This window comes from Hemiscyllium ocellatum, chromosome 47, assembly GCF_020745735.1.
Source record: "Hemiscyllium ocellatum isolate sHemOce1 chromosome 47, sHemOce1.pat.X.cur, whole genome shotgun sequence".
Lineage (NCBI taxonomy): Eukaryota > Metazoa > Chordata > Chondrichthyes > Orectolobiformes > Hemiscylliidae > Hemiscyllium > Hemiscyllium ocellatum.
In genome coordinates, this window is record NC_083447.1 from 6817792 (window position 1) to 6843336 (window position 25545).

Below are 25545 nucleotides of genomic sequence, written 5' to 3' on the forward strand. Positions count from 1 at the left end.
GCACTTGGGATTCTCTCCACTGCAGTAATTCTCCCCATTGCAGTGAGGTGTTCTGCATAAGAAGATGCCACCCTGTTGGCAAAGTGATGTTTATGTTTATAGCTGATTGTGGGTGGGGGTAATGCTGGGAACCCCCAGCGCTGTTAGGGACAGAGTGCCAAGATTTTGACCCAGCAACAGTGAAGGACAGCGATATATTTCCAAGTCGGGATGGTGAGTGGCTTGGAGAGGGTGGTGTTCCCATGTGTCTGCTGCCACTGTCCTCCTAGAGGGTGAAGGTTGCAGGAGAGGTTTGGATTGTGCACCTCAGAGGAGTGAAGGTCGGGAGGAGACTTGGTTGAGGCGTTCAAAATCGTGTTCAAAAACAGCAGAGACGACGAATCTATTCCCATTGGTAAAAGTGATGCGGAGGTGCAAGTGTTGGACTGGGGTGGAAGTCACACAACACCAAGTTATAGTCCAACAGGTTTGTTTGAAATCTCAAGCTTTCGCAGCACTGCTCCTTTGTCAGGTGAGACATCAGTGCTCCAAAAGTTCGTGATTTCAAATAAATCTTGGATGGGTATACGAATAGGAAGGGTTTAGAGGGATATGGGCCAAATGCTGGTAAATGGGACCAGATTAGGTGAGGCTATCTGGGTCGGCATGGAGGAGTTGGACCAAAGAGTATGTTTCCATGTTGTACGTCTCTATGGTTCTGTTGGACTATAACCTGGTGGCGTTGACTTCTGACTTTGGTAGAAGGATTGAGAACCAAAGGGCACAGGCTTCAGGAAGTAGTGGAGATATGAGGAGAAAGCTGTCTCACAATCCAAGTGGTTTGGATCCAGAATGTGCTGCCTGAGAGTGTCAGGGATGCAAATTTAAATGGAATTTTCAAGAGGATATTGGATTATTATCTGAAAAGGAAGAATGTGCAAGGTACAAAGATTTTTTTTTAGATTACTTACAGTGTGGAAACAGGCCCTTCGGCCCAACAAGTCCACACCGACCCGCCGAAGCGCAACCCACCCATACCCCTACATATACCCCTTACCTAACACTATGGGCAATTTAGCATGGCCAATTCACCTGACCCGCACATCTTTGTGACTGTGGGAGGAAACCGGAGCACCCGGAGGAAACCCACGCAGACATGGGGAGAACGTGCAAACTCCACACAGTCAGTCGCCTGAGTCAGGAATTGAACCCAGGTCCCTGGCGCTGTGAGGCAGCAGTGCTAACCACTGTGCCACCGTGCCGCCCAAGATATTGGATATACTTGTAGTAATCATCCAGGATTTTAGAATAGTCCCAGAGAATCGGAAACTGCCAAATATTTGAAAAAAGGAGCTGTCAAAAAATGAGTAACTATAGACTAATTAGCTCAATGTTCTGTTACTGAGAAAATGGTAGTGTCTGTTATACAGGGATGCAATCTCAGAGTGTTTAGACCAATGTAATACAATCAGGTAAGGCATAGGTTGAGGGTAAGAGGGGCAGGATATAAAGGAGACCTAAGGAGCAATTTTTTCACACAGAGGGTGGTGTGTGTATGGAATGAGCTGCCAGAGGAAGTGGTGGAGGCTGGTACAATTACAACATTTAAAAGGCACCTGGATGTGTAAATGAATTGGAAGGGTTTGGAAGAATATGAACCAAGTGCTAGCAAATGAGACTAGATTAGTCTGGATGGGTGGCATGGTGGCACAGTAGTTAGCACTGCTGCCTCACAGCGCCAGAGACCAGGGTTCAATTCCCACCTTGGGCGACTGTCTGTGTGGAGTTTGCGCATTCTCCCTGTGACTGCGTGGGTTTGCTCCAGTTTCCTCCCACAGCCCAAATGATGTGCAGGTTACGGTGAATTGGCCATGCTAAATTGCCCGTAGTGTGAGGTGTAGGGGAATGGGTCTGGGTGGGTTGCTCTTCGGAGGGTTAGTGTGGACTTGTTGGGCCGAAGGGCCTGTTTCTACACTGTAAGTAATCTAATCATTAATTTAGGATATCTGGTCGGCCTGGACAAATTGGACTGAAGGGTCTGTTTCCGTGCTGTACAACTCTATGACTCTAAGTAGAGGCAGCATGATTTCATGAAGAAGAAATCAGGCCTGGCAATTTACTAAGATTCTTTGAGGAGATAACAAGCAGGATAGGTAAAGGGGAAACAGTGGAGGTAATATATCTGGATATTCAGAAGGTATTTAGTAAGATGACACACATTAGGTTACTTAATAAGAAAAGGGCCAATGGTGTTGGAGGTCATGTATTAGCATCGGATAGAGGATTGGCTAACTAATTGAAGGCAGGGAACTGGGATAAAGGGGAGTTTTCAGGATGGCAATCTGTAACTAGTGGAGTTCCACAGGAGACAATGCTGGGACCACAATTACTTATGATATAATTTAAAGATTTGGATGAGGAAAATGAATATACTCAAGTCAAGTTTGCAGATGACACAAGAAGGATAGAGACAGAATGAGCAAGTGGACAAAAAGTTTGAAGATGAATATAATGAGGGAAAATGTGGGGTTTTGCACTTTGGCATGAAGAATAAAGGAGCTGAATATTATTAAAGTGGAGAAATATTACTGAAAGCTGCAGATCAGAGGGATTTGGGAATCCTCTTGCTCGGATCATATCGTTCACTGACTCCATCTCTACTTCTGGCTGTTTCAGGAAAACAACCAACATAATCAAAGACCCCTCCACCCTGGGTATCCTCTCTTCCACCCTCTTCCATCAGGCAGAAAATATAAAACTTTGAATACAGGTATGAACAGATTCAAGGACAGCTTCTTTCCCTCTGTCGTCAAACTTTCTAACACACGCGTCAAATGTTAACTAAAAACCAAAACTGCTGGAAAAGCTCCGCAGGTCCAGCAGCATCGATGAAGAGAAATCAAAGTTGACATTTTGGGCATGGTAACCCTTCCTCAGGACAATAGCTCTGCCATAGCAGGATTAGAACCCAGGTCCCAAGAACACACCCTGAGTTACTAGATTAGCAGTCCAGTGATAATACCACTAGGCCATTACCTCACCCACGTTAACAATAAAGTTGTTCAAAGTTCAACAAAGTTCAAACGCTGTTCATTCAACCTGAAAATTAGTGAATTTGGTGAATTGTATCACCCGATTGTGTTGAATGCTGTTTATTTACCTGTTTAATGTGACATACATTCATTGGGTAGTAGTCTAATCATCATATTCACTGGAGTGAGAATGAGGGGCTTTTCAAAGAAACCTATTAAACTTTGACAGGACTAGACAGGAAGGATGTTCATAATGTCCAGGAGTCTAGAACCAGAGGTCATGAATAAAGGATATGAGGTAGGCCATTTAAAATTGAGATGAGGAGAAATATTTTAATCCAGAGAGTGATGAGCTCATGAATGTCTCTACCAGAGAAAGTGGATAAGGCCAAAAGACTGTATGTTTTCAAGATGGTTTATAAGATCTTGATGGGCGTAGTTAAGGTATTTGGTAGGTGTCTTTTCCCTAGGGTGGGGGATTTCAAGTCTAGGCAGCCATATTTTTAAGATGAGAGGGGAGAGATTTTAAAAAGACATGGGGGTAATTTTTTTTATATATCTACAGAGAATGGTTCATATGTGGAATGAACATCCAGAGGAAATGGTGGATGCAGGTACAGTTGAAGAGATTTAAAAGACATTTAGATAAATACATGAATTAGAAATGTTTGGAAGGAAATGGGCCAAGCACAGGCATGTGGGGACTAGTTTAGTTTGGGATAATGGTTGGCATGGACTGGTTGGAGTGAAGGATCTGTTCCCGTGCTGTATAACTCTATGAACGTACAAGGAGTTAGATTTAGTTCTTAGGGCTAAAGGGATCAAGGGGTGAGAGAGAAAGCAGGAACAGGTGACTGAGTTGGATGATCAGCTATGATTGTATTGAATAGCAGAGCAGCCTCAAATAGCAGAGTTGCCTTCTCCTGCTCCTATTTTCTATGGTTCCCATGTATATTCAAACTCTGATCATTATCTAAGAGGCTGAGTACAAAGAAATCTTTTTTCTACCCCTCATATTACGACAGTAGCTTAAAACCTGGGAGGAAAGGCCCCTCAGGAGCCATAGGGTATGCCTAAGGCAGTGGAATGATGAGGCTGAACATTTTCAGCAAAAACTTTCATTTATCTAATGTCAAAGAGCATCTGATTTTATTTTATAGCTGTCAGGATTATGATATGCTAATATGCTGTAGGAAAGATGCTGTGAAACTTGCTAAAAATGTGTTGCTGGGAAAGCGCAGCAGGTCAGGCAGCATCCAAAGAGCAGGAGAATCGACGTTTCAGGCATGAGCCCTTCTTCAGGAATGAGGAGAGTGTGTCCAGCAGGCTAAGATAAAAGGTAGGGAGGAGGGACTTGGGGGAGGGGCGTTGGAGATGCGATAGATGGAAGGAGGTCAAGGTGAGGGTGATAGGCCGGAGTGGGGTGGGGGTGGAGAGGTCAGGAAGAAGATTGCAGGTTAGGAGGGCGGTGCTGAGTTAGAGGGATTTGACTGAGACAAGGTGGGGGGAGGGGAAATGAGGAAACTGGAGAAATATAGGTTCATTCCTTGTGGTTGGAGGGTTCCTAGGCGGAAGATGAGGCGCTCTTCCTCCAGCTGTCGTGTCGCTATGGTCTGGCGATGGATGAGTCCAAGGACCTGCATGTCCTTGGCGGAATGGGAGGGGGAGTTGAAGTGTTGAGCCATTTTAACCTGCTGTGAAACATGAAAGAGTTCAGGAAAGGATGTTGCCAGGGTTGGAGGTTTTGAGATAGAGAGAGGCTGAACAGGCTGGGGCTGTTTTACCTGGAGCGTTGGAGGCTGAAAGGTGACCTTATAGAGGTTTATAAAATCATGAGGGGCATAGATAGGGTGAATAGACAAAGTCTTTTCCCCAGGATGGAGGAGTCCAGAACGAGATGGCATAGGTTTAAGGTGAGAGAGGAAACATTTAAAAGAGACCTAAGGGGCAACTTTTTAACACAGAGGGTGATGTGTGTATGGAATGAGCTGCCAGAGGAATTGGTGGATGCTGATATAATTACATTTCAAAGACATCTGGGAGGGTACATGAATAAGAAGGGTTCAGACGGATATGGGCCAAATGCTGGTAAATAGGACTAGGTTAATTTAAGGCTATCTGGTTGACATGGACAAATTGAACTGAAAGGTCTGTTTCTGTGCTGTATATGTCTATGACCCTATGTATCTTTAAGGGTGTGTATCTTAAACTGTCAATCACTCCTACCTTGGCAGAATGTGATAAAAATGTCCTAAAACTTGTCGTTAGTCTTCAGCTGTTGTTTCCCAGTGAACATTCTGTGTATGTCGTCTAATCTTCAAATGCAGAACTCACATTATTGTTTCATCAATCCTTGTGTACGATGCAGGGTTAGGCTGACAGGTGGCAAGTAACATTTGTGCTACACAAGTGCCAGGCAATGACTACCACCAACAAGGCAAATCCTAACTATTGTCTCCATGACAGTCAATGGCATTACCATCACTGAATCCCCCATTTAAGCAACATCATTGGTGCCATGATGAAAATTGAATTGGACTAGCTATATAAATGTTGTCTACAACGGCAGGTCAGAGGCTAGGAATATTGGGGAAAGTAACTCACCTCCTCACTCCCTAAAACCTGTCGTTTATCTACAAGGGGAAAGTGAGGATTGCAGATGCTGGAGATCAGAGCTGAAAATGTGTTGCTGGAAAAGCGCAGCAGGTCAGGCAGCATCCAAGGAGCAGGAGAGTTGACGTTTCGGGCATGTGTCCTTCTTCAGATTCCTGCTCTCCTGCTCCTTGGATGCTGCCTGACCTGCTGTGCTTTTCCAGCAACACATTTTCAGCGTTTATCTACAAGGCTCAAGGCAGGAGTGTGATAGAATATTACCTACTTGCCTGGATAGGGGTAGCACTAAAAGTACTCAATAAACTTGACATTGTCCAGGACAAAGCAGTCTGCTTGATTGGCAGCACATCCACCCCGTCCATCACCACAACTCCGGAGCAGTAGTGTGGATCATCTACAAAATACATTGCATAAATTCACCAACGATTCTCCAACAGCATTTTCCAAACCCATGACCACTTCCACCTAAAAGGACAAGGGCAGCAGATACACAGGAACACCACCCCGTGTCACTTCCTCTCCGAGCCACTCACCATCCTGACTTGGAAATACAGCGCTGGTCCTTCCTTGTCGCTGGGCCGAAATCCTGGAGTTCCCTCCTGAAGGGCATTGTGGGTCAACCCACAGCAGGTGCACTGCAGCGGTTCAAGAGGGCAGGTCACCCCCACCCTTCTCAAGGGGACAATTAGGGACGGGCAATAAATGCGGGCCCAGCCAGCAATACCCACATCCTACGGATGAATAAAAAATGTAACATTTTTGCCACACAAGTACCAGGCGATGGCCAGTTCCAACAAGACAGATCTAACCATTGTCCTTTTGACATTCAGTGGAATTATCATTTCTGAATTCCCCATTATCAACATTGTGGGAGCTACTATTGACCAGAAAGTGAATTTGACTAGCTGTGTAAATATTGTGTCAACAAGGGCAGGTCAGCGGTTAGGAATACTGGGACAAGTAACTCAATTTGAAGTCTTCAAAAACACGCTGACATCCCATGAATTAAAAAGAAAAATAATCAAGAACTCTGCCTGATTCTCATTGAATATAATAGCACGGAGACCAACAGCAGCTCCCCTTCCAATCGTAACATGCCCAATTGTAACCCCTCTCCCAACGATTGTTTTCCTAACTCTGACGCCAAACTCCAACCTGCGAACTTTAACCTGTGAACGTTCACCCCAAATTCAATGACTCCAGCATCCCAACTCCCCTCAATTCTCACCCCCTCAACACCAATCCAGTCAATCCCAAAATCCAACCCCCCTGACCCCAATTGCAAAGCCCAACTTATATTCTCATACCTCCTCACGCAACTTCCTGACTACAAGTCTTGTCCACTGTAGCCCCTCAACTCTAACCCAAATAAATACACTCATCCCCCTCCCCCCTCAAACAAACTCAACAAAGAGCAGAAACCTAAACAGGGAGTCCCTTGTCCTGTTGGGTCTGACTGCTCAATGCCTGAACCATCGAGGTAATTCTTGTGGAGTTTTCAGCTTGATCGCTATGATCCATCTTTGATCGTTAGGAAATGGTGACAAGGATACAATGAGAGCTTGTAAACAGTGAACACTGAGCTCACAATCACTCATCACACCTGCCTGCAAGTCCATCATATGATAACCATCTCCAACTGTAACTCAATCTTCCATATCTTCACTCAGGATTGATTTTCATTTTGCATATGTTGCAGAGCTGCTGAAATGAAAATTGCTGCCACCAATAATCAAAGGTCTTGAATTGTCTCATCTTTTTTCCTACTCATTTCAGTCTTGGAGGTTAAACGATTTGCTGAGTTATCCAGAAATGAATAATTACATGTCCACCGTTAGCTCAACATATTGTGAGTGGCAAAGTGACATGTTGCATGGGTACATTCACACACAATGTATTTGTCTGATCTGTGTTTGAATTTCCTTGCTAATTGTCATTGTATGCTTAGAGCTGTGAAGATTGAAGATGCTGGAAGATTTGTGTTGATAATGCTTCTGTGAAGTATCAGACATGGCTTGGAAAGTAACGCTCTTGCCTCTGAGTCAGAAGGTTTTGGTTTCGAGCTCCAGTGAGAGACATGAACACAGAAAAAAGGTCGGCATACCTAGAGCCAGCATTGAAAGAGTTGCTGTGCTGTCTTACAAGAGGAATGTCAAATGGAAACCACCAGGCAGAAAGCTTCAGGAGCAGACATAGGCCATTCAGCCCATCGAGTTCACTCTGCCATTCTATGAGATCATAGCTGATCTGATAATCCTCAACTCCACTTACTTGCTTCAATCTCATAACCCTTGATTCCCTAACTGATCAAAAAATCGATCTCAGCCTTGAAAATACTTTGATGATCCACCCTTGACAGTCATAGAGTCATAAAGATGTACAGCACAGAAACAGACCCTTTGGTCAAACCCGTCCGTGCCAATTAGATATCCCAACTCAATCTAGTCTCACCTGCCAGCACTATATCCCTCCATATCCCTCCAAACGCTTCCTATTCATATAACTATCCAAATGCTTTTTAAATGCTGCAATTGTACCAGCCTCCACCACTTCCTCTGGCAGCTCATTCCATACACGTACCACCCTCTGCGTGAAAAAGTTGCCCCTTAGGTCTCTTTTATATCTTTTCCCTCTCACCCTAAACCTATGCCCTCTAGTTCTGGACTCCCCCACACCAGGGAAACAACTTTGTCTATTTACCCTATCCATGCCCCTCATGATTTTGTAAACGCTCCAGGAAAAACAGTCCCAGCCTCTCCCTATAACTCAGATCCTCCAACCCTGGCAACATCCTTGTAAATTTTTTCTGAACCCTTTCAGGTTTCACAACATCTTTCCGATAGGAAGGAGACCAGAACTGCATGCAATATTCCAACAATGGCCTAACCAATGTCCTGTACAGCTGCAACATGACCTCCCAACTCCTGTACTCAGTACGCTGACCAACAATAGACAATAAACAATAGGTGCAGGAGTAGGCTATTCTGCCCTTCGAGCCTGCACCACCATTCAATATGATCATGGGTGATCATCCTTAATCAGTATCCTGTTCCTGCCTTATCTCCATAACCCTTGATTCCACAATCCTTGAGAGCTCTATCCAACTCTTTCTTAAATGAATACAGAGACTGTATTCTGGGACAGAGCATTCCACACAGCCACCACTCTCTGGGTGAAGAAGTTTCTCCTCATCTCTGTCCTAAATAGTCTACCCCGTATTTTTAAACTGTGTCCTCTGGTTCAGTACTCACCCATCAGCGATAATCCCTCGTGAACCTATGCTGCACTTCCTCAATAGCCAGAATGTCTTTCCTCAAATTTGGAGACCAGAACTGCACACAATACTCCAGGTGTGGTCTCACCAGGGCCCTGTACAGCTGCAGAAGAACCTCTTTGCTTCTATACTCAATCCCTCTTGTTATGAAGGCCAGCATGCTATTAGCCTTCTTCATTATCTGCTGTACCTGCATGCTTACCTTCATTGACTGGTGTACAAGAACACCCAAATCTCTTTGTACTGCCCCTTTACCTAAATAGATTCCATTTAGGTAGTAATCTGCCTTCCTGTTCTTGCCACCAAAGTGGATAACCATACATTTATCCACATTAAACTGCATCTGCCATGCATCTGACCACTCACCTAACTTGTCCAGGTCACCCTGTAATCTCCTAACATCCTCATCACATTTCAGGAGTATCATCAGCAAATTTGCTAATGTTATTATTAATACCATCTTCTATATCATTAATATATATTGTAAAATGCTGTGGTCCCAGCACTGATCCCTGCGGTACCTCACTGGTCACTGCCTGCCATTCCGAAAGGGAGCCGTTTATCACTACTCTTTGTTTCCTGTCAGCCAACCAACTTTCAATCCAAGTTAGTACTTTGCCCCCAATACCATGCGCCCTAATTTTGCTCACTAACCTCCTATGTGGGACTTTATCAAAAGCTTTCTGAAAGTCCAGGTACACTACATCTACTGGATCTCCCTCGTCCATCTTCAGAGTCACATCCTCAAAAACTCCAGAAAATTAGTCAAGCAATCCATGCTCTGACCTATCCTGTTACTACTATCCAGATGTGTCGTAATTTCATCCTTTATAATAGACTCCAGCATCTTTCCCACCACTGAGGTCAGACTAACTGGTCTATAATTTCCTATAAAGGAAAACATGCTACATGCCTTCTTCACTATCCCATCTACCTGTGACTCCACTTCCCCCGAGGTAAAGAATTTCAGAGGATCTCTAACCTCTGAGAGAGAAAAATTCCTCCTCACCTCTGTCTTAAATAGCCAATCATTTTGTTCTGAGATTATGCCCTCTCGTACTAGAGTGTCCCATAAGGGGAAACAACCTCTCCATATCTACTCTATCAAGTTCCCATAGAATCTTTTGTGCTTCAATAAGGTCTTCTCTCATTCTTCCAAACCCCAGTGGGTACAAACCCAAACTACCCAAACTCACTTCATTAGGTGATCCCTCCAAGCTGGGCATCTACATAGTGAACTCTGGACTGCGTCCAATGCCAATATGTCTTTTATTCAGTAAGGGGTCCAAAATTGTTCACAATACCTGTCTGCCCAATCATCTGAGTGTAAAGTTTCCTCTGGCACTGTAACAAGTAGGAGCATATCTTCCCCCAGTCATCCTGGTGAACATATAACTTACAAGCAACACTGGGACCCTTCTGCATTTTCTGGGAGCTTGCTATACACAATGTGCCATTTCCCACAAAACAACACTGCATACACTTTGGAAACAAAGCTCACTGGCTTTAAAGTGCTTTGAGATGTCCTGTATATAAATAAATACGTAGGTAAATGTAAATTCTTTCTAAGAAATTTCAGGAAAGGAGGAGATGTAACATTCCTACAACAGGCAAAACTGGTCAGACAATTGGTGACCAACAGAGGGCAGCAGCAGCCTTATTCATGGGCTCAGGCAGTGTGGTACGAGAGAAGTGTGGACCTCCCACAGCTTCAGAGGTCTCTGCACATGCCAGGAAACTTTGCAGATTTTTAATCTATAGTTTTTTTTACTTCACACTGACTTTGGGCTGTAGGGAGTTTGCAAATTGTTCTCAAAAAAGCCAGGGTCTGGGGTTGATGTTAAATTAAATTAGATTCCCTACAGTGTGGAAACAGGCCCTTCAGCCCAACAAGTCCACACCAACCCTCCGCAGGGTAATCCACCCCAGACCCCATTTCCCTCTGACTAATGCACCTAACACTACAGGCAATTTAGCATAGCTAATTCACCTGACCTGCACATCTTGGAGTGTGGGAGGAAACCACAGCACCCAGAGAAAACCTACACAGACATGGGGAAAACGTGCAAAATTCTCACAGAGAGAGTCACCCAAGACTGGTATTGAATCTGGGTCCCTCATGTTTTGAGGTAGCAGTTCTAACCACTGAGCCACCACACCACCCTAAACATCACTTTGAAATTTGCAGACTGAAGCCTCCATATTATGAAATGGAAACTTATAGTGTGTCTAGATGAAATACAATGTGGGAAATATAATGAAAGTTTATGCATTTTGGCAGGAAGAATGATATTATTTAAATCCAGAAAGCTACTGCGCAAATGGATTGGAGGTCTTTGTGCATAACTCACAAAAAGCAAGCGTATAAGCTCAGCAAGTAATAGGGAAGGAAAATGGAATGTGGCCTTTTATTTAAAGGAAATGCAACATAAAAGTAGTGAAGTCTTGCTAAAACTATAAAGGCATCAGACAGACCACACACAGAGTGAACGTGGTTGCTCCCTTATCTAAGGGGACATATACTGGCATTGGAGACAGTCCAGAAAAGGTTCACTTGGCTGATCCCGGGTGTGGAGGAACTGTCTTATGAGGAGAGGTTGTGAAAATTGGGTGGTAGTCATTGGAGTTAAGAAGAAGCAGTGACCCTTTTGAAACAAACAGGACTCTTTGGGGTCTAGACAGGATAGAAGCGGGAGAGGTTGTTCCCCCTTGTAGGAAGGTTGAGGACCCAGAGGGTTTAATCTCAGAGTAAGGGGATTGACTATTTGAGACAGCGATGAGTGGGGATTTCTCCTCTCAGAGGGTAGGGAATCTATGGAATTCTTTATCACAGAGGGCTGGGTCGTTAGGTTTATGAGCTTTTGCCCGAAACGTCGATTTCGCTGCTCGTTGGATGCTGCCTGAACTGCTGTGCTCTTCCAGCACCACTGATCCAGAATCTGGTTTCCAGCATCTGCAGTCATTGTATTTACCTTGTTAGGTTTATGTTCAGTAAGGGAATCGAGGGCTATGAGAATGAAGCAGAAAAATGGAGCTGATGATTACTAGATCAGCCTTGATCTCATCGAATGTCACAGCAGGCTAGATGGGCCGAATGACCTACTTCAGCTCTTGCATTTTATTGTCTAATTGTACATAGCACAAAGGTTTATTATGTGTAAACAGCACTCCCAACACACTACCCAGCTCTCCCTTATTTCAGTGTTACCCCATATTCTTTAACAATGTCACTATCAAATCCATCGGACAGCATTGTTTCAAGGAAGCACAGGGGTGTTCTCCTTGGTGCCCTGACCAATATTTACCCCTCGATGAACGCTGCAAAAAGAATATCACTGTGAGATTGTTACTTGTGAGATCTAGCTGTGCTCTGATTGACTCCTGTGTTTCCTACCTAATAGAAGTGCGAACACTTTGAATGTGCTTAATTGGCTGTAAATTGCCATAGGACAGTTTGTGATGGTGCTACATCAATGCAAGTCAGTAATTTTATTTCCCCTGTGTTATAGCTCTTCAGAATTCATTAATGCATTGCCCCATGCAATGTAACACTTTCACTCCCCAAGGGTATAAAACAGTGCATCCCCCTTATCAACTCTAGCACCTCACTACATAGTATTATCCACATACATTGTATTGTCTCACGGTGGCACAGTGGTTAGCACTGCTGCCTCACAGCACCTGAGACCTGGGTTCAATTCCTGACTCAGGCGACTGACTGTGTGGAGTTTGCACATTCTCCCCTTGTCTGCGTGGGTGTGGTCTGGTTTCCTCCCACAGTCCAAAGATGTGCAGGCCAGGTGAATTGGCCATGCAAAATTGCCCATAGTGTTAGGTTAGGAGTATGGGTGGGTTGCGCTTCGGTGGGTCGGTGTGGACTTGTTGGGCCGAAGGGCCTGTTTCCACACTGTAAATAATCTAATCTATATTTGAGTGCCCACAACATATTTCCTTAACTATACCAGCATCCATACAATGCAATAAATCTTGATATATTAAGAACGCCATCCCTGTCCCATGTCCTTAGTATTGATTGAAGGATCTCTGAAGCTAGATAACTCAAGGAGAGGTGGTGGCATAGTGGTTGTAGCACTGGACTGGTAGTCTCAGGGATGTGGCGCTGGAAAAGCAGATGATGGTCAGGCAGCATCCAAGGAGCAGGAAAATTGACATTTCGGGCAGAAGCCCTTCTGTTGTGCTTTTCCAGCACTCTCTACTCTAACCTCCAACATCTGCAGTCCTCACTTTCGCCTAGTAGTCCCAGACCCCAGGTTAATGGTCATGGAATATAGGTTCAAATACCACAATAACAGCTTGTTTTCTCTTAAATGATTGCTACTGTGAGGTTCTGTGCTTGCCCAAGCCGAACATAGGAGAAAAGAAAGGATGGAATATTACACGGCAGATGATGAAACTTGAACGAAATAAAAATGTGAAATTTAAAAAAAAAACTTAATTGTCATAAAGCACCATCTGGGTAACTAAAGTCACCATAGATCTACCAGACCATACTTAGGCCTCATCAGAGAGAGGACAGGATGTGAGTTTAACTTGAGGGTCACCATACCTCAGGTGAGGGGTAAGGTTGAGAAGACAGGCCCTTTATGGTATCCTTGTTTGTTATGGGAATTGACCCCAGATTGTTGGTATCACAAACTAGTCGTTCAGCCAACCTTCGGGCAGGAAATCTGCCACCCTTATCTGGTCTGGCCTACATGTGACTCCAGACCCATGGCAATGCGGTTGACACTGGGTAGTTTGGAATGGGTAATAAATGCTGTGCAGCCAGCAACTCCCATGAATATATAAAAACACATAAAAGATTTACAAGGATGTTGCCAGGGTTGGAGGGTTTGAACTGTAGGGAGAGGCTGAATAGGCTGGAGCTATTTTCCCTGGAGCATCAGGCGTTGAGGGAAGACCTTATAGAGATTTATAAAATCATGAGGGGTATAGATAGAGTTAATGGTAGTTGTCTTTTCCCTAGGATGGGAGATTTCAAGAGTAGGGGGGACATTTTTAAGGTGAGAGGAGAGAAATTTAAAAAAGACATGAGGCAAATTCTTTAACACAGAGGGTGGTTTGCGAATGGAATGAATTTCCTGAGAAGGTGGTGGATGTGTTTAAAAGACACTTGAGTAGATACATGAATAGGAGAGGTTTGGAGGGATATGGGCCAGGATCAGGGAGGTGGGACTACTTGAATTTGGCATTATGGTTGGCATGAACTGGTTGGACTAAAGGGTCTGTTTCTGTGTTGTTTGACTCTAAGAATCTATAACTCAATAAGGGGCATGGATAGGGTGAATAGCCAAGGTCTTTTCTCTGGAGTTGGGGAGTCCAAAACTAGAGGGCATAGGTTTGAGGTGTGAGGGGAAAGATTTAAAAGGGACCTAACGGGCAATGTTTTCATGTAGAGAATGATGCATGGCATGAAATGAGCTGCCAGAGGAAATGGTGGAGGCTGGTACAATTACAACATTTAAACGGCATCTGAAGAGTACATGAATAGGAAGGTTTGGAGGGATATAGGCCAAATGCTGACAAATGGGACTAGATCAGTTAGGATGTCTGGTTGGCGTGGATATTTTGGACCGAAGGATCTATTTCCATCCTGTACAAATCTATGAATCTATGAGGAAAATTACTGAAAGAAAGGTCATGTGAGATTTTGGGAGGAAGTTCATGTGTATTATAAACACCAGTGTAGGCTGACAGTCAACGCAATACTGAGAGAGTGCTACAACATCAGAGATGCGATGTCTCAGATGATTTGCTAAACTGAGGCCTTGGCAAGGGGAATTTAAAAGATCCACTGGCCTTTATTTTGAAGAGCAGGGGAGTTCTCCCTGGAGTCCTGACCAATGTTTATCCTTCAATTAACATCACCAAAACAGATTATTTACAGTTCTTATCACATTGTTTTTTTGAGAGCTTGTGTAAATTGGCTACTGCGCTTTCTACTGTGATGAACAAGGTTGGGGGAGGAATGTATTGTCTCTCTGAAGTCCCACTACTCCACTAGTTACAGCATATGTTAGAAAAATGTTTTACTCAGTTATCGGTATGACTAATTATATATACTAATCAATCTCTGGTAGACAAGACTTGGAGTTGCCGGTGTTGGACTGGGGTGGACAAAGTTAAAAATCACACAACACCAGGTTATAGTCCAACAGGTTTAATTAGAAGCACTAGCTTTCGGAGCGACGCTCCTTTATCAGGTAGCACTCCGAAGACTAGTGCTTCCAAATAAACCGGTTGGACTATAACCTGGTGTTGTGTGATTTTTAACTCTGGTAGCCAACATATCCACTAACCAAGTTTCTTTAATAATCAAAAGAACTATTCAATTTTTAAATACAACAAAACAAATTCAATAAAGATGCAAAACTTATTAACATTGGTTGGAATGTAACTCAAAATAGATACCTTTCTAAATACCTTTCCTGATGAAGGGCTTTTGCCCGAAACGTCGAATTTCCTGTTGCTTGGATGCTGCCTGACCTGCTGCGCTGTAACCAGCAACGCATTTTCAGCACCTTTCGAAATAACCTAAAGCACACATGCATGTGCACACATCAGTTTAGGAAAAACTTTCTCTGCACAAAAAAAAATTGGCCAAATAAATGTTGATATGTGAAGGGAAGAAACAATGATACAAAATTGTCCGAGTCGTTCTCGGAAACAAAATCAGAAATTGCTGTAATTGTTATAACAGTTCTAAGGAAGGGTCACTGGACCTGAAATGTTATCTCTGCTTTCTCTCCACAGATGCTGCCAGACCTGCTGAGTTCTTCCAGCAATTTCTGATTTCATCAAGTAGACCATTAAAAGGCATTTAGATGGGTATATGAATAGGAAGGGTTTAGAGGGAATTGGGCCGGGTGCTGGCAGGTGGGACTAGATTGGGTTGGGATATCTGGTTGGCATGGATGGGTTGGACTGAAAGGTCTGTTTCCGTGCTGTACATCTCTATGACCAGACTGTGTAAGGATGGAAGGTTTCCTTTCCTAAAGGACATTAATGAACCAGATGGGCTTTTCCCAATATTCAACAATGGTGTCATGATCATCATGAGATTCTTAATTCCATATTTTTTATACAATTGAATTCAAACTTTACCATCTGCCTTGGTGAGACTTGAACCTAGGTTCCAGGACATTACCTGCGTCTCTGGGTTAATAGTCTAGCAACAATACCACAAGGCCAATCCTCCACTTAATCGTAAAATTCTTAGAGGGCTTGACAAGGTAGAAGTAGATTAGATTAGATTACTTACAGTGGCCCAGCAAGTCCACACGAACCCACCCAGACCCATTCCCCATTTACCCCTTCACCTAACACTATGGACAATTTAGCATGGCCAACTCACCCTGACCTGCACATTTTTGGACTGTGGGAGGAAACCGGAGCAAACCAAAAACAGACACGGGGTGAATGTGCAAACTCCACACAGAGAGTCACCTGAGGTGGGAATTGAACCCAGGTCTCTGGCGCTGTGAGGCAGCAGTGCTAACCACTGTGCCACCATAGAAAGGTTGTTGCCCCTTGTAGGAGAATCAAGGACCAGAGGGCATAATCTCAGAGTAAGGAGTTGCCCATTTAGGGCAGAGGTGAGTAAGACATTTTTTCCTCTTAGAGGACAGTGAAACTGTGGATTTCTTTACCACAGAGAGGTTTTGAGGCTAGTTCAATAAGCTGAGATAGAAAGATTTTTAACTAGGTAGGGAATTGAGATTTATGGGGAATGGACAAGGAAGTGGAGTTGAGGATTATCAGACCAGCCATGATCCCTTTGAATGGTGGACCAATTTTGATGGACTGAATGGCCTGCTTTTGCTCCTACAACTTTAGGTCTTCCTCCCCCACCATTGAGGGGTTCACAGCAGTTTTCAAGCCACAAAATGGGGTCACAGTGGGAAAGGTGTTGGGAAGTGTTGTATTAAGAAATATAGTTAAGGGTGAGTATCAGGATCTGATTGAATCAGGGCATAGACCCGAGGGTATTGAATAGTGCCCTCCTATGTTTTCATACATGATCCCTAATTTCCCCTGTAGTATTACTCCACAGAGTATTCCCATTACCCTATGTATTACCCCCATCACCAGACGACACAGTCTCAGAAGAAGAGGTAGATGATTTTGGACTGAGATGAAGGAGGAATTTTTTCACTCGGAGATGTACATCCTGGAAACAGACACTTCAGTCCAATTCATTCTTGCTGACCAGATATCCTAAATTAATCTAGTCCCATTTGCTGGCATTTGGCCCATATCCTTCTAAACCCTCCCTATTCACCTACCCATTCAGATGCCCTTTAAATGTTGTAATTGTACCAGCCTCCACCACTTTCACTGGCAGTTCATTCCATGAATGCACCACCCTCTGTGAGAAAATGTTTGCCCCTTAGGTCCCTTTTAAATATTTCCCCTCTCACCTTAATCCTAAGTCTTCCAGTTTTGGACTCCCCTGCCCTGGGGAAAAGACCTTGTCTATTAACCCTATCCTTGGAATTCTCTATCCTATGGGTTATGGAGGCCAAGTCATTGAGACAGAAACCAAGAGATATGTAGATACTATAGGTATCGAGGGAAATGGGGATAGTGCAGGAAAATGGTGTTTTAATAGATCGCCACAATCTCATTGAAGGGCAGAATGGGATCATTGGACAGAGGGATCTTCTCCTGTTCCATTACGTTTGATCTTACTGATAGATGTTGCAATTCCTAATGCTTTCCCCTTTGCAGTTGCCTCCATTGTACTCCAATAGTTCTGTATACAATTCCTAATCGTCTATATCATTCCCGCTACAAAGTTAAAAATCACACAACACCAGGTTATAGTCCAACAGGTATATTTGGAAGCACTAGCTTTCGGAGCGCTGCTTCTTCATCAGGTAGAGTACAAAAATATGTGGAACAATCAGCAGATTGGCATTGAGTAATGATGCTCATTTGAAGAGCTGGTACATGCATGATGTCTGTGATTCTAAGATGTTACTCTTAATCCCATATAAAAGCATAACGTAAAATTCAGAAGATGCTCGGAATCTTAAACAAAGACAGAAGGTGCTGGATGAACTCAGCAGGTCTGGCAGCATCTGTGAAGACATAAACAGAGTTAACGTTATGAGGCCAGTGTAACATTTTTTTTTGGAAGCATCTCAATCCTAGATCGTTCCTGTTTTATATTCCTGCACTGGCTCCAACCCTCCTGTGGACTTCCTGATGTTATAATGGGAATGGTAGCACAGTGGTTATGTTACTGGATTGTAATTCAGAGGCCTGATGAACTGGAGAGATAGGTACAGAGTCCTAACGTGGTATCATAAGGAATTGGAATGCAGTCAATTAAATAAATCTGGTGTTATAATTAAAACAGATTTTAAAACGCATGGATGGGTGCATGAATTGAAAGGGTTTAGAGGGATATGGGCCAAATGGGGCTAGATTAATTTAGGATATCTGGTCGGCATGGATGAGTTGGACCGAAGGGTCTTTTGCATGCTGTACATCTCTATGATTCTATGGTTCATAAATGTCCTTTAGAGAAGGAAATCTGCCATCTTTATCAGATTACCTGTGAATCCGGACACACAGCAAGGTGGTGCTCTCTCTGAAATTGCTCTAGAAAGCCACTCTAGAACCTCCATTCATACAAGGCAGGACAGTAGCCTCTCCTCAACAACAATAATGCTGACTTTTGCCTGAGCAAATACATCTTTAGGAGACTTTTCACCCACCACTGAGCATGTTATCTCCATTGAAACTCTTATTTGATTCGATTGTTCTCAACTTCAAACTTCGGGACAGTGTGATCTGACCTTGGAGGGAATTCAGTGTAGATTCATTTTTTTTAAAATGACACTGGGATTTAAAGGTTGAAATTACAAGGGCACCACATATTACCAACTAGTCCCAATCCTGACTCCTTTGAGTACAGAACAGGATAGGATTATCTCACTGAGGTGATGATGATGGAGAAAACTATTTCCTGTGATATGACGGTTGAAATCTGGAACATTCTCCCCAAAACTACAAATAGGAAGTCAATTGAAAATGTTAATATTGAGTGATTGAGAGATAATTCTATTAAGGGTCACAGAACCAGAGAGAGGAAATTAAATTAAGATAAACATCAGCCATGATCTACTTGAAAAATAGAACAGATACAAAGGACTGATTGGCCTCTTGTTCCTACTCTGCATTGTCCCTCATTCTTAACATTACCCACACCCTTTTCTCCTTTTCAATACTCCTGCAGTTCTATCAGATCTGGCTAATTCTAAATCAGTCCTCCATTGTGCTGGGGACAGTCCATTCCCTTTGTGAGGGAAATGTCCCCAATTAAGCAGGAAGGAGATCCTGTTCTCTGTCACGATGCGGTGACAATGGTGGGAGCATCCTGGTACAAATGTCCTCATCGAGACAGCTTGTGATCTTCCAGGCCTTCTCTGTGTTTACACAATTAAACCTGGCGTAAGGAGCCAAGAATGGTGTTTACCAGCTGGAGGTTAATTGTGTGTGTGTTCCACGGGATAGTTTGCAGAACCATCCTTACTGTCTATTAATCAAGTAGCCAGTGAAGCTGGACAGTTTGACTCCCTGTTTTGATTCGGGATGTTAAGCCGACTGCTTAGGTGAGCAGACAACAAAGATAAAGCAATTAGAAGGAGGAAACCACTATGTAGCTCTCCCCCGCCACACCTTCCTATTCTCCCTCTATGCCTCCTCACCTCTTTCTCATTCTTGCTCTCTACTTGCACATCCTCTGTTTCTGCCCTTGCTATCATCTCCTCTTTCCTTCTCTCATTCCCTCTTTTTCCTCTGCTGTTTCCTCCAATCTCACTTCACCTGTTGCTATTTTCCCATCCCTGCCTTTCTATCATCTCCTCATCCATTCTTTCTCTCCTTCCCTAGCCTTCTTTCCATCGTCATTCCTTCCCCTCTCTCTAAATCTTTCTTGTTCTTCCTTCCTGCTGTCTCTCCTCCACCCTGTCTCTCTAACCATTCTTCATTATATCTCACACCTCTCCTTCCTCTTTGTTTTTCTCCTATTTATCCGTCAGCCCCTTTTATCCCTTACTCACTATCCCTTCCTCGCTATCCCACCACCTCTCGCTATCCCACCACCTCTCGCTATCCCACCACCTCTCTCTCTATTCCTCCTCGTATCTATACCCCTCACTCTATCCCTTTCTCCCTACTCCTCGCTCTCTACCCCTCCCACTTTATCCCACCCACATTCTCTATCCCTCCCTTCTTCCCTTTTATCTATCCATCCCTTCCTACCACTATCCCTTTCTCCCTCTCTATCCCCCTCTCTCTGTAACCCTCCTCTCTGTATCCCCCTCTCACTCTATCCCTCCCTTTCTCTCAATCCCTCCCTCACTTTCTATCCCTCCCTTTCTATCTCTCCCTCCCTCCTTCATTCGATCCCTATCCCTCCCCATCTCCATCTCTCCCTCTCTCTCCATCCATCCCTCCTCCTATCGCTCTGCCTCTCTCTAACTCTCCATCTCCCTCTCTATTTATCCCACCATTTCCCACTCTCTACCTCCCTCTCCCTCCAGTCTCCCTCTGTCTCTCCTGCTCCCCCTCTCTCTATCCCTCCCCTTCCTCTTTCCATCTCTCCATCCCCCTCTATCCGTCCCTCCCAATTTTCCACCATCTCCCTCTCTCTATACCTCCCTCTCTTTCTCTGCCTCTTCCCTCCCTCTATCCATTTCTCCCCCTCTCTATCTCTTCCTCTCTCTCTCTTCCTCACTCTCTATCTCTCCAATCCTCTCTCTCTCCCTCCCTCTCTGTCCCTCCCTCTCTCCCTGTCCCTCCCTTCCTCCCTCTCTCTCTATCCCTTCCTCCCCCTCTCTATCCTTCCGTCCCTCCCTCTCTCTCTATCCCTCCCTCCCCCTCTCTATCCCTCCCTCCCTCTATCCCTCCCCCTCCATCTCTTTCCCTCTCTCTCTCTATCCCTTCCTCTCTCTATCCCTCCCTCCCTCATTCTGTCTCCTCCCTCCCTCTTTCTCCTCCCTCCCTTTCTCTATCCCTCTTTCTGTCTCATCCCTCCCTCTCTGTCTATCCCTCCCTCTCTCTATCCCTCCCTCTCCCTCCCTCCCTCCCTCCACCTATCCCTCCCTCCCTCCACCTATCCCTCCCTCCCTCTATCCCTCTCTCCCTCCCTCCCTCTCTCCCTCCCTCCCTCTCTCTATCCCTCCCTCCCTCCCTCTATCCCTCCCTCCCTTTCTCTATCCCTCCCTCCCTCCCCCTCTCTATCCCTCCCTCCCCCTCTCTATCCCTCCCTCCCTCTTTCTGTCTCCTACCTCCCTCTTTCTCCTCCCTCTCTATTTATCCCTCCCTCTCTCTATCTATCTATCCCTTCCACTATCCCTCCCTCCCTCTCTCTATCAATCTATCCCTCCCACCCTCTCTCTATCCCTCTCTCTCTATATCCCTCCCTCCCTCTTTCTATCCCTCCCTCCCTCCCTTTCTCTATCCCTCCCTCTCTCTCCCCCTCCCTCCCTCTCTCTCCCCCTCTCTATCCCTCCCTCCCTCTTTCTGTCTCCTACCTCCCTCTTTCTCCTCCCTCCCTCCCTCCCTCTCTCTATTCCTCTCTCTATTCCTCTCTCTATCCCTCCCCCTCCCTCCCCCCTCCCTCTCTCTCCCTCTCTCCCTCCCTCTCTCTATCCCTCCCTCCCTCTCTCTATCCCTCCCTCCCTCTTTCCCTCCCTCTTTCTATCCCTCCCTCCCTCTTTCCCTCCTTCTACCTATCCCTCCCTCCCTCTTTCTGTCTCCTGCCTCCCTCTTTCTCCTTCTCTCCTTCCCTCTCCCTCCCTCTCTCTCTCTCTCCCTCTCCTTCCCTCCCCCTCTCCCTCCCTCTCCCTCCCTCCCTCTCCCTCCCTCCCTCTTTCTCTCTCTCTCCCCCTCTCTCTCCCTCCCTCTCTCCCTATCCCTCCCTCTCTCTCTCCCTCCCTCTTTCACTCCCTCTCTCTCTCCCTCCCTCCCTCCCTCTCTCTCTCTCTCCCTCCCTCCCTCTCTCTCTCTCTCCCTCCCTCCCTCTCTCTCTCTCTCCCTCCCTCCCTCTCTCTCTCTCCCTCTCTATCCCTCCCTCTCTCCCTCCCTATCCCTCCCTCTCTCCCTCCCTCCCTCTTTCTCTCTCTCTCTCTCTCTCCCCCTCTCCCTCCCTCCCTCTCTCTCTGTCTCCTCCCCCAGTCCCAGTCTCTCCGCCTTGAACTTGCTCCTCTCTGTCTCACTCATCGCCTCGCAGCCCCGGAGCGGCCGATCCCGGACCCACGGCAGGAGAGGGGCAGGAACTGTCTGGATCTGAGGGGGGTTGGGGGTTGGGGTGGGAGGGGGATGATAGCCTGACAGCAGGATCGGAGCGGTCACTGGAGGCTTCCCCAGACCCCGGCCCCCGGACCATGTCCCGCCGCAAACAAGGCAGCAAACCGCAGCACCGCAGCGAACTGAACCGTGAGTACTGACCCCCCGGGGGAGGGCGAGGAAGGGGCAAACGGGGGCGAGGGGAGGCACGAAGCGGGGCAACCCTGGGCGGAAAAGAGAGAGTTAAAAAATCCGAAGCAGAAACGAAAGCAAAGAGCCGGGATAAGTGTGGGAGAAAGAAAATAGGCCGATAAACAGGTCTGGAGAGGTGCTTTAACCCTTGCAGCCCCGCCACCCTGTCTGAGCCACAAGTAAAGGCAGGTTGGAGATCGAGAGTTTTGCTTTTAAATCTAGGGCTTTGCTTTTGAGCATCTCCACCATGCCTTTTTTTAAAAAAATCATAATCTAAGGGGGTAGGGAGGTTAACTCTGTTCAAAGACTGAAAGGTAGAGAGAGAGAGAGGACATCTGCAACTTGCAGAACACGCATTTTATTTTGAATCCAGGTCGAGTGTCAAGTCAGAGATGAGCTGTCCTCAGTCAGAATGAAAATTGGTGAGGGATCTCCAAACTGTTAGTCCTGTAATGAGTTGCAGAAAGCAGACACACTTGCCCACTGCACAAGGAGGAAGTCTGCCGCTTGTGTGTCCCTGTTCTCTTCCTCTTTGACCTGAGGTAGTGAGGCAGCCCCAGTGGGAATAACCCCACCTCCAGGTGCCCAGTTTAAGGCCTTTAGAGGCTGGCCGCCTCTTAAGGGTGCCACATTCCCCTCATGTTACCCTTCCCTGACCCCCCCCCACCCCTCCCCAGGGTGATCTACTAGATCCCAACCCAAGGTGAGTGTGGATTGGCAGTGCTTAAATTGCCCATAGTGACCAGGGATGTCCAGGTTAGACGGATTTGCCTTTGGAAATGCAGGATTACAGGGTTATGGTGGGTGGGATGGCCTTTGGAGGGTCGGTGTGGAACCGATGGGCCGAATGGCCTGTTTCCACACTGTAGGGATTCTATACTATGGGGTGGCATGGTGGCTCAGTGGCTAGCACTGCTGCCCCACGGTCCCAAGTTCAATCCCAATCTCGGGCAACTGTCTGTATGGAATTTGCACATTCTTCTCCATGCCTGTGTGGGTTTCCTCCGGGTGCTCCAGTTTCCTCCCACTGTCCAAAGATGTGCAGGTCAGGGTGAATTGGCCATGTTAAATTGCCCATAGTGTTAGGTGCATTAGTCAAAGGGGTGTGGGTTGCTCTTTGGAGGGTCGGTGTGGACTTGTTGGGCCGAAGGGCCTGTTTCCACACTGTAGGGAATCTAAATCTAAGCTTCCAAGCACACCATCACATGATGTTAGGGTGGTATTCCCTTTCTAAATGCTCTCCACCCCTCCTCCCCTCTCTTTAAAATGGCCCGTCCAAACCTATGCCCTGTTCTAGTATCTAGACAATTAAAATTTATCAAGATGTCTCTAAATATGTCGTGTTTTTTTTAATCAAAGAACATTTGACATGGAGTCATAAAAAAAGATAAAAAGTTAGATAAAGGAGCATGTTCTTAAAAAGCATCTTACAGGAAGAGAGAGAAAAAAGGTGGATACTTCTGCCTGGTGATGTACAAGAGGCCGGAGGTGGGAGGAGCAGAGAGGATTGCAAGGCTGGGGGGAGGTTACAGTAAAAGGGAATGGAAGCGTTGATGGGGGGGGGAGGCCACAAAAGGATTTATGTGACCTTGTGTCAAGTTGTGTTGGCTTACGTTGCTGCACGGCATCCTGGGATGTGTTTATAAATGCGGTGTGAAAGGTGCTACAGAAATGCAAGTTGTTGTTGGTTTGACCTTTGGTCAAGGAGGTTTTGACACATTAGATAAGTTGGCACCCCTTCCAGCAGAATAGCCAAAGCCTGTTAGACTCTGGCCTGGGAAGATTCTCAATGGGTTCAAGGTGGAGTCATTACAAGTTCAAACGGCAACATGGCTCATTGTGACACTTGACCTACAAGATTAGAATACCACATGACCAGCACTGAATGTTTTTCGCTGCCTTTAAACTGAAGCTTTTTTTTAATGGGGTGGGGGCGATGTAGGAACTGGGGGGGGGGGAATTAGGATCAAGGTGCACCACGGAGTTTTTACAGGGTGAACAAAAGAACAGGGAGACTGGGGAATGCCTTTTGTTAACTGGTTTCAAGGCTGATTCCCCTCTCCCGGTCCAGTACTGAGCCTGGATGTCAGACACACGAGGCTTTCAGGAGGAGCCAGTCATTGAGACATGTCCCGACCAGGTGCCTTGATAAACCTCTTACTCACCTAGTTCCTGACCTGAGGGGAGAGAGACATCTTAATTACTTTCTGCTACTTGTGCTATTTCCAGTGCACTTAGAACCTTGTGTTGTTTCATAAAAACCCTCTGCTGTAAATCAAATAGTGATGACTGTGGCCCAGTGGGTAGGGCTGTTGCCTCTGACTCAGAAGGCAGTGGGTTCAAGTCCCACTCCAGAGGACTTGAGTGTGCAATCCAGAATGGCATGCACAGAGGCAGTGCCTCACTCTCGGAGGTGTTGGCATCTCAAGATGAGATATTAAAACGAAGGGGCCTTTTGCGTGGACGCACAAGATCTCGACAAGGGGCGGCACGGTGGCACAGTGGTTAGCACTGCTGCCTCACAGCGCCAGGGACCTGGGTTCAATTCCCACCTCAGGCGACTGACTGTGTGGAGTTTGCACGTTCTCCCCGTGTCTGCGTGGGTTTCCTCCGGGTGCTCCGGTTCCCTCCCACAGTCACAAAGATGTGTGGGTCAGGTGAATTGGCCATGCTAAATTGCCCGTAGTGTTAGGTAAGGGGTATATGTAGGGGTATGGGTGGGTTGCGCTTCGGCGGGTCGGTGTGGACTTGTTGTGCCGAAGGGCCTGTTTCCACACTGTAAGTAATCTAATCTAATCTCCACGGCCCATTGTTTCGATGGAGAGGAGGGGAACTCTGTTCTGGGGCTAATACAACTTAAGCTGGTGGCTATCACATAGTGTCTGTGGGATCTTGCTGTGTGGAAATTGGCTGCAGTGTTTCCCAGTAATCCAGACAAGGTCTGTCATGCTCCATTGCTTCTTAGGAAAATAACAGGAGCAGGTCATAGGCTCAGTCCGCCATTCAACAGGATCATAGCTGGTCTTCCCCATTGGTCCCACTTGCCCATACTATTCCTTATATCTCTGTCCTGAATATACCTGATACTTTGTTGGCTGTGAAATGCTTGGTGTTGGAGGGGGTCATGGAAGA

At 45.8% G+C, this 25545-nt stretch overlaps 1 protein-coding gene across 1 annotated transcript in view; it reads left to right on the top strand.

Annotated features, from left to right (window-relative positions):
* Nucleotides 1–22124: 22124 nt before the first annotated feature.
* LOC132836719 (B-cell lymphoma/leukemia 11B-like) overlaps nucleotides 22125–25545 on the top strand; it is a 45909-nt gene continuing 42488 nt past the window's right edge. The window contains exon 1 of the mRNA XM_060856128.1: nucleotides 22125–22371. Coding sequence (XP_060712111.1) covers nucleotides 22320–22371 — 52 coding nt within the window. The 5' untranslated portion in view covers nucleotides 22125–22319. The remainder of the gene's footprint in view (nucleotides 22372–25545) is intronic.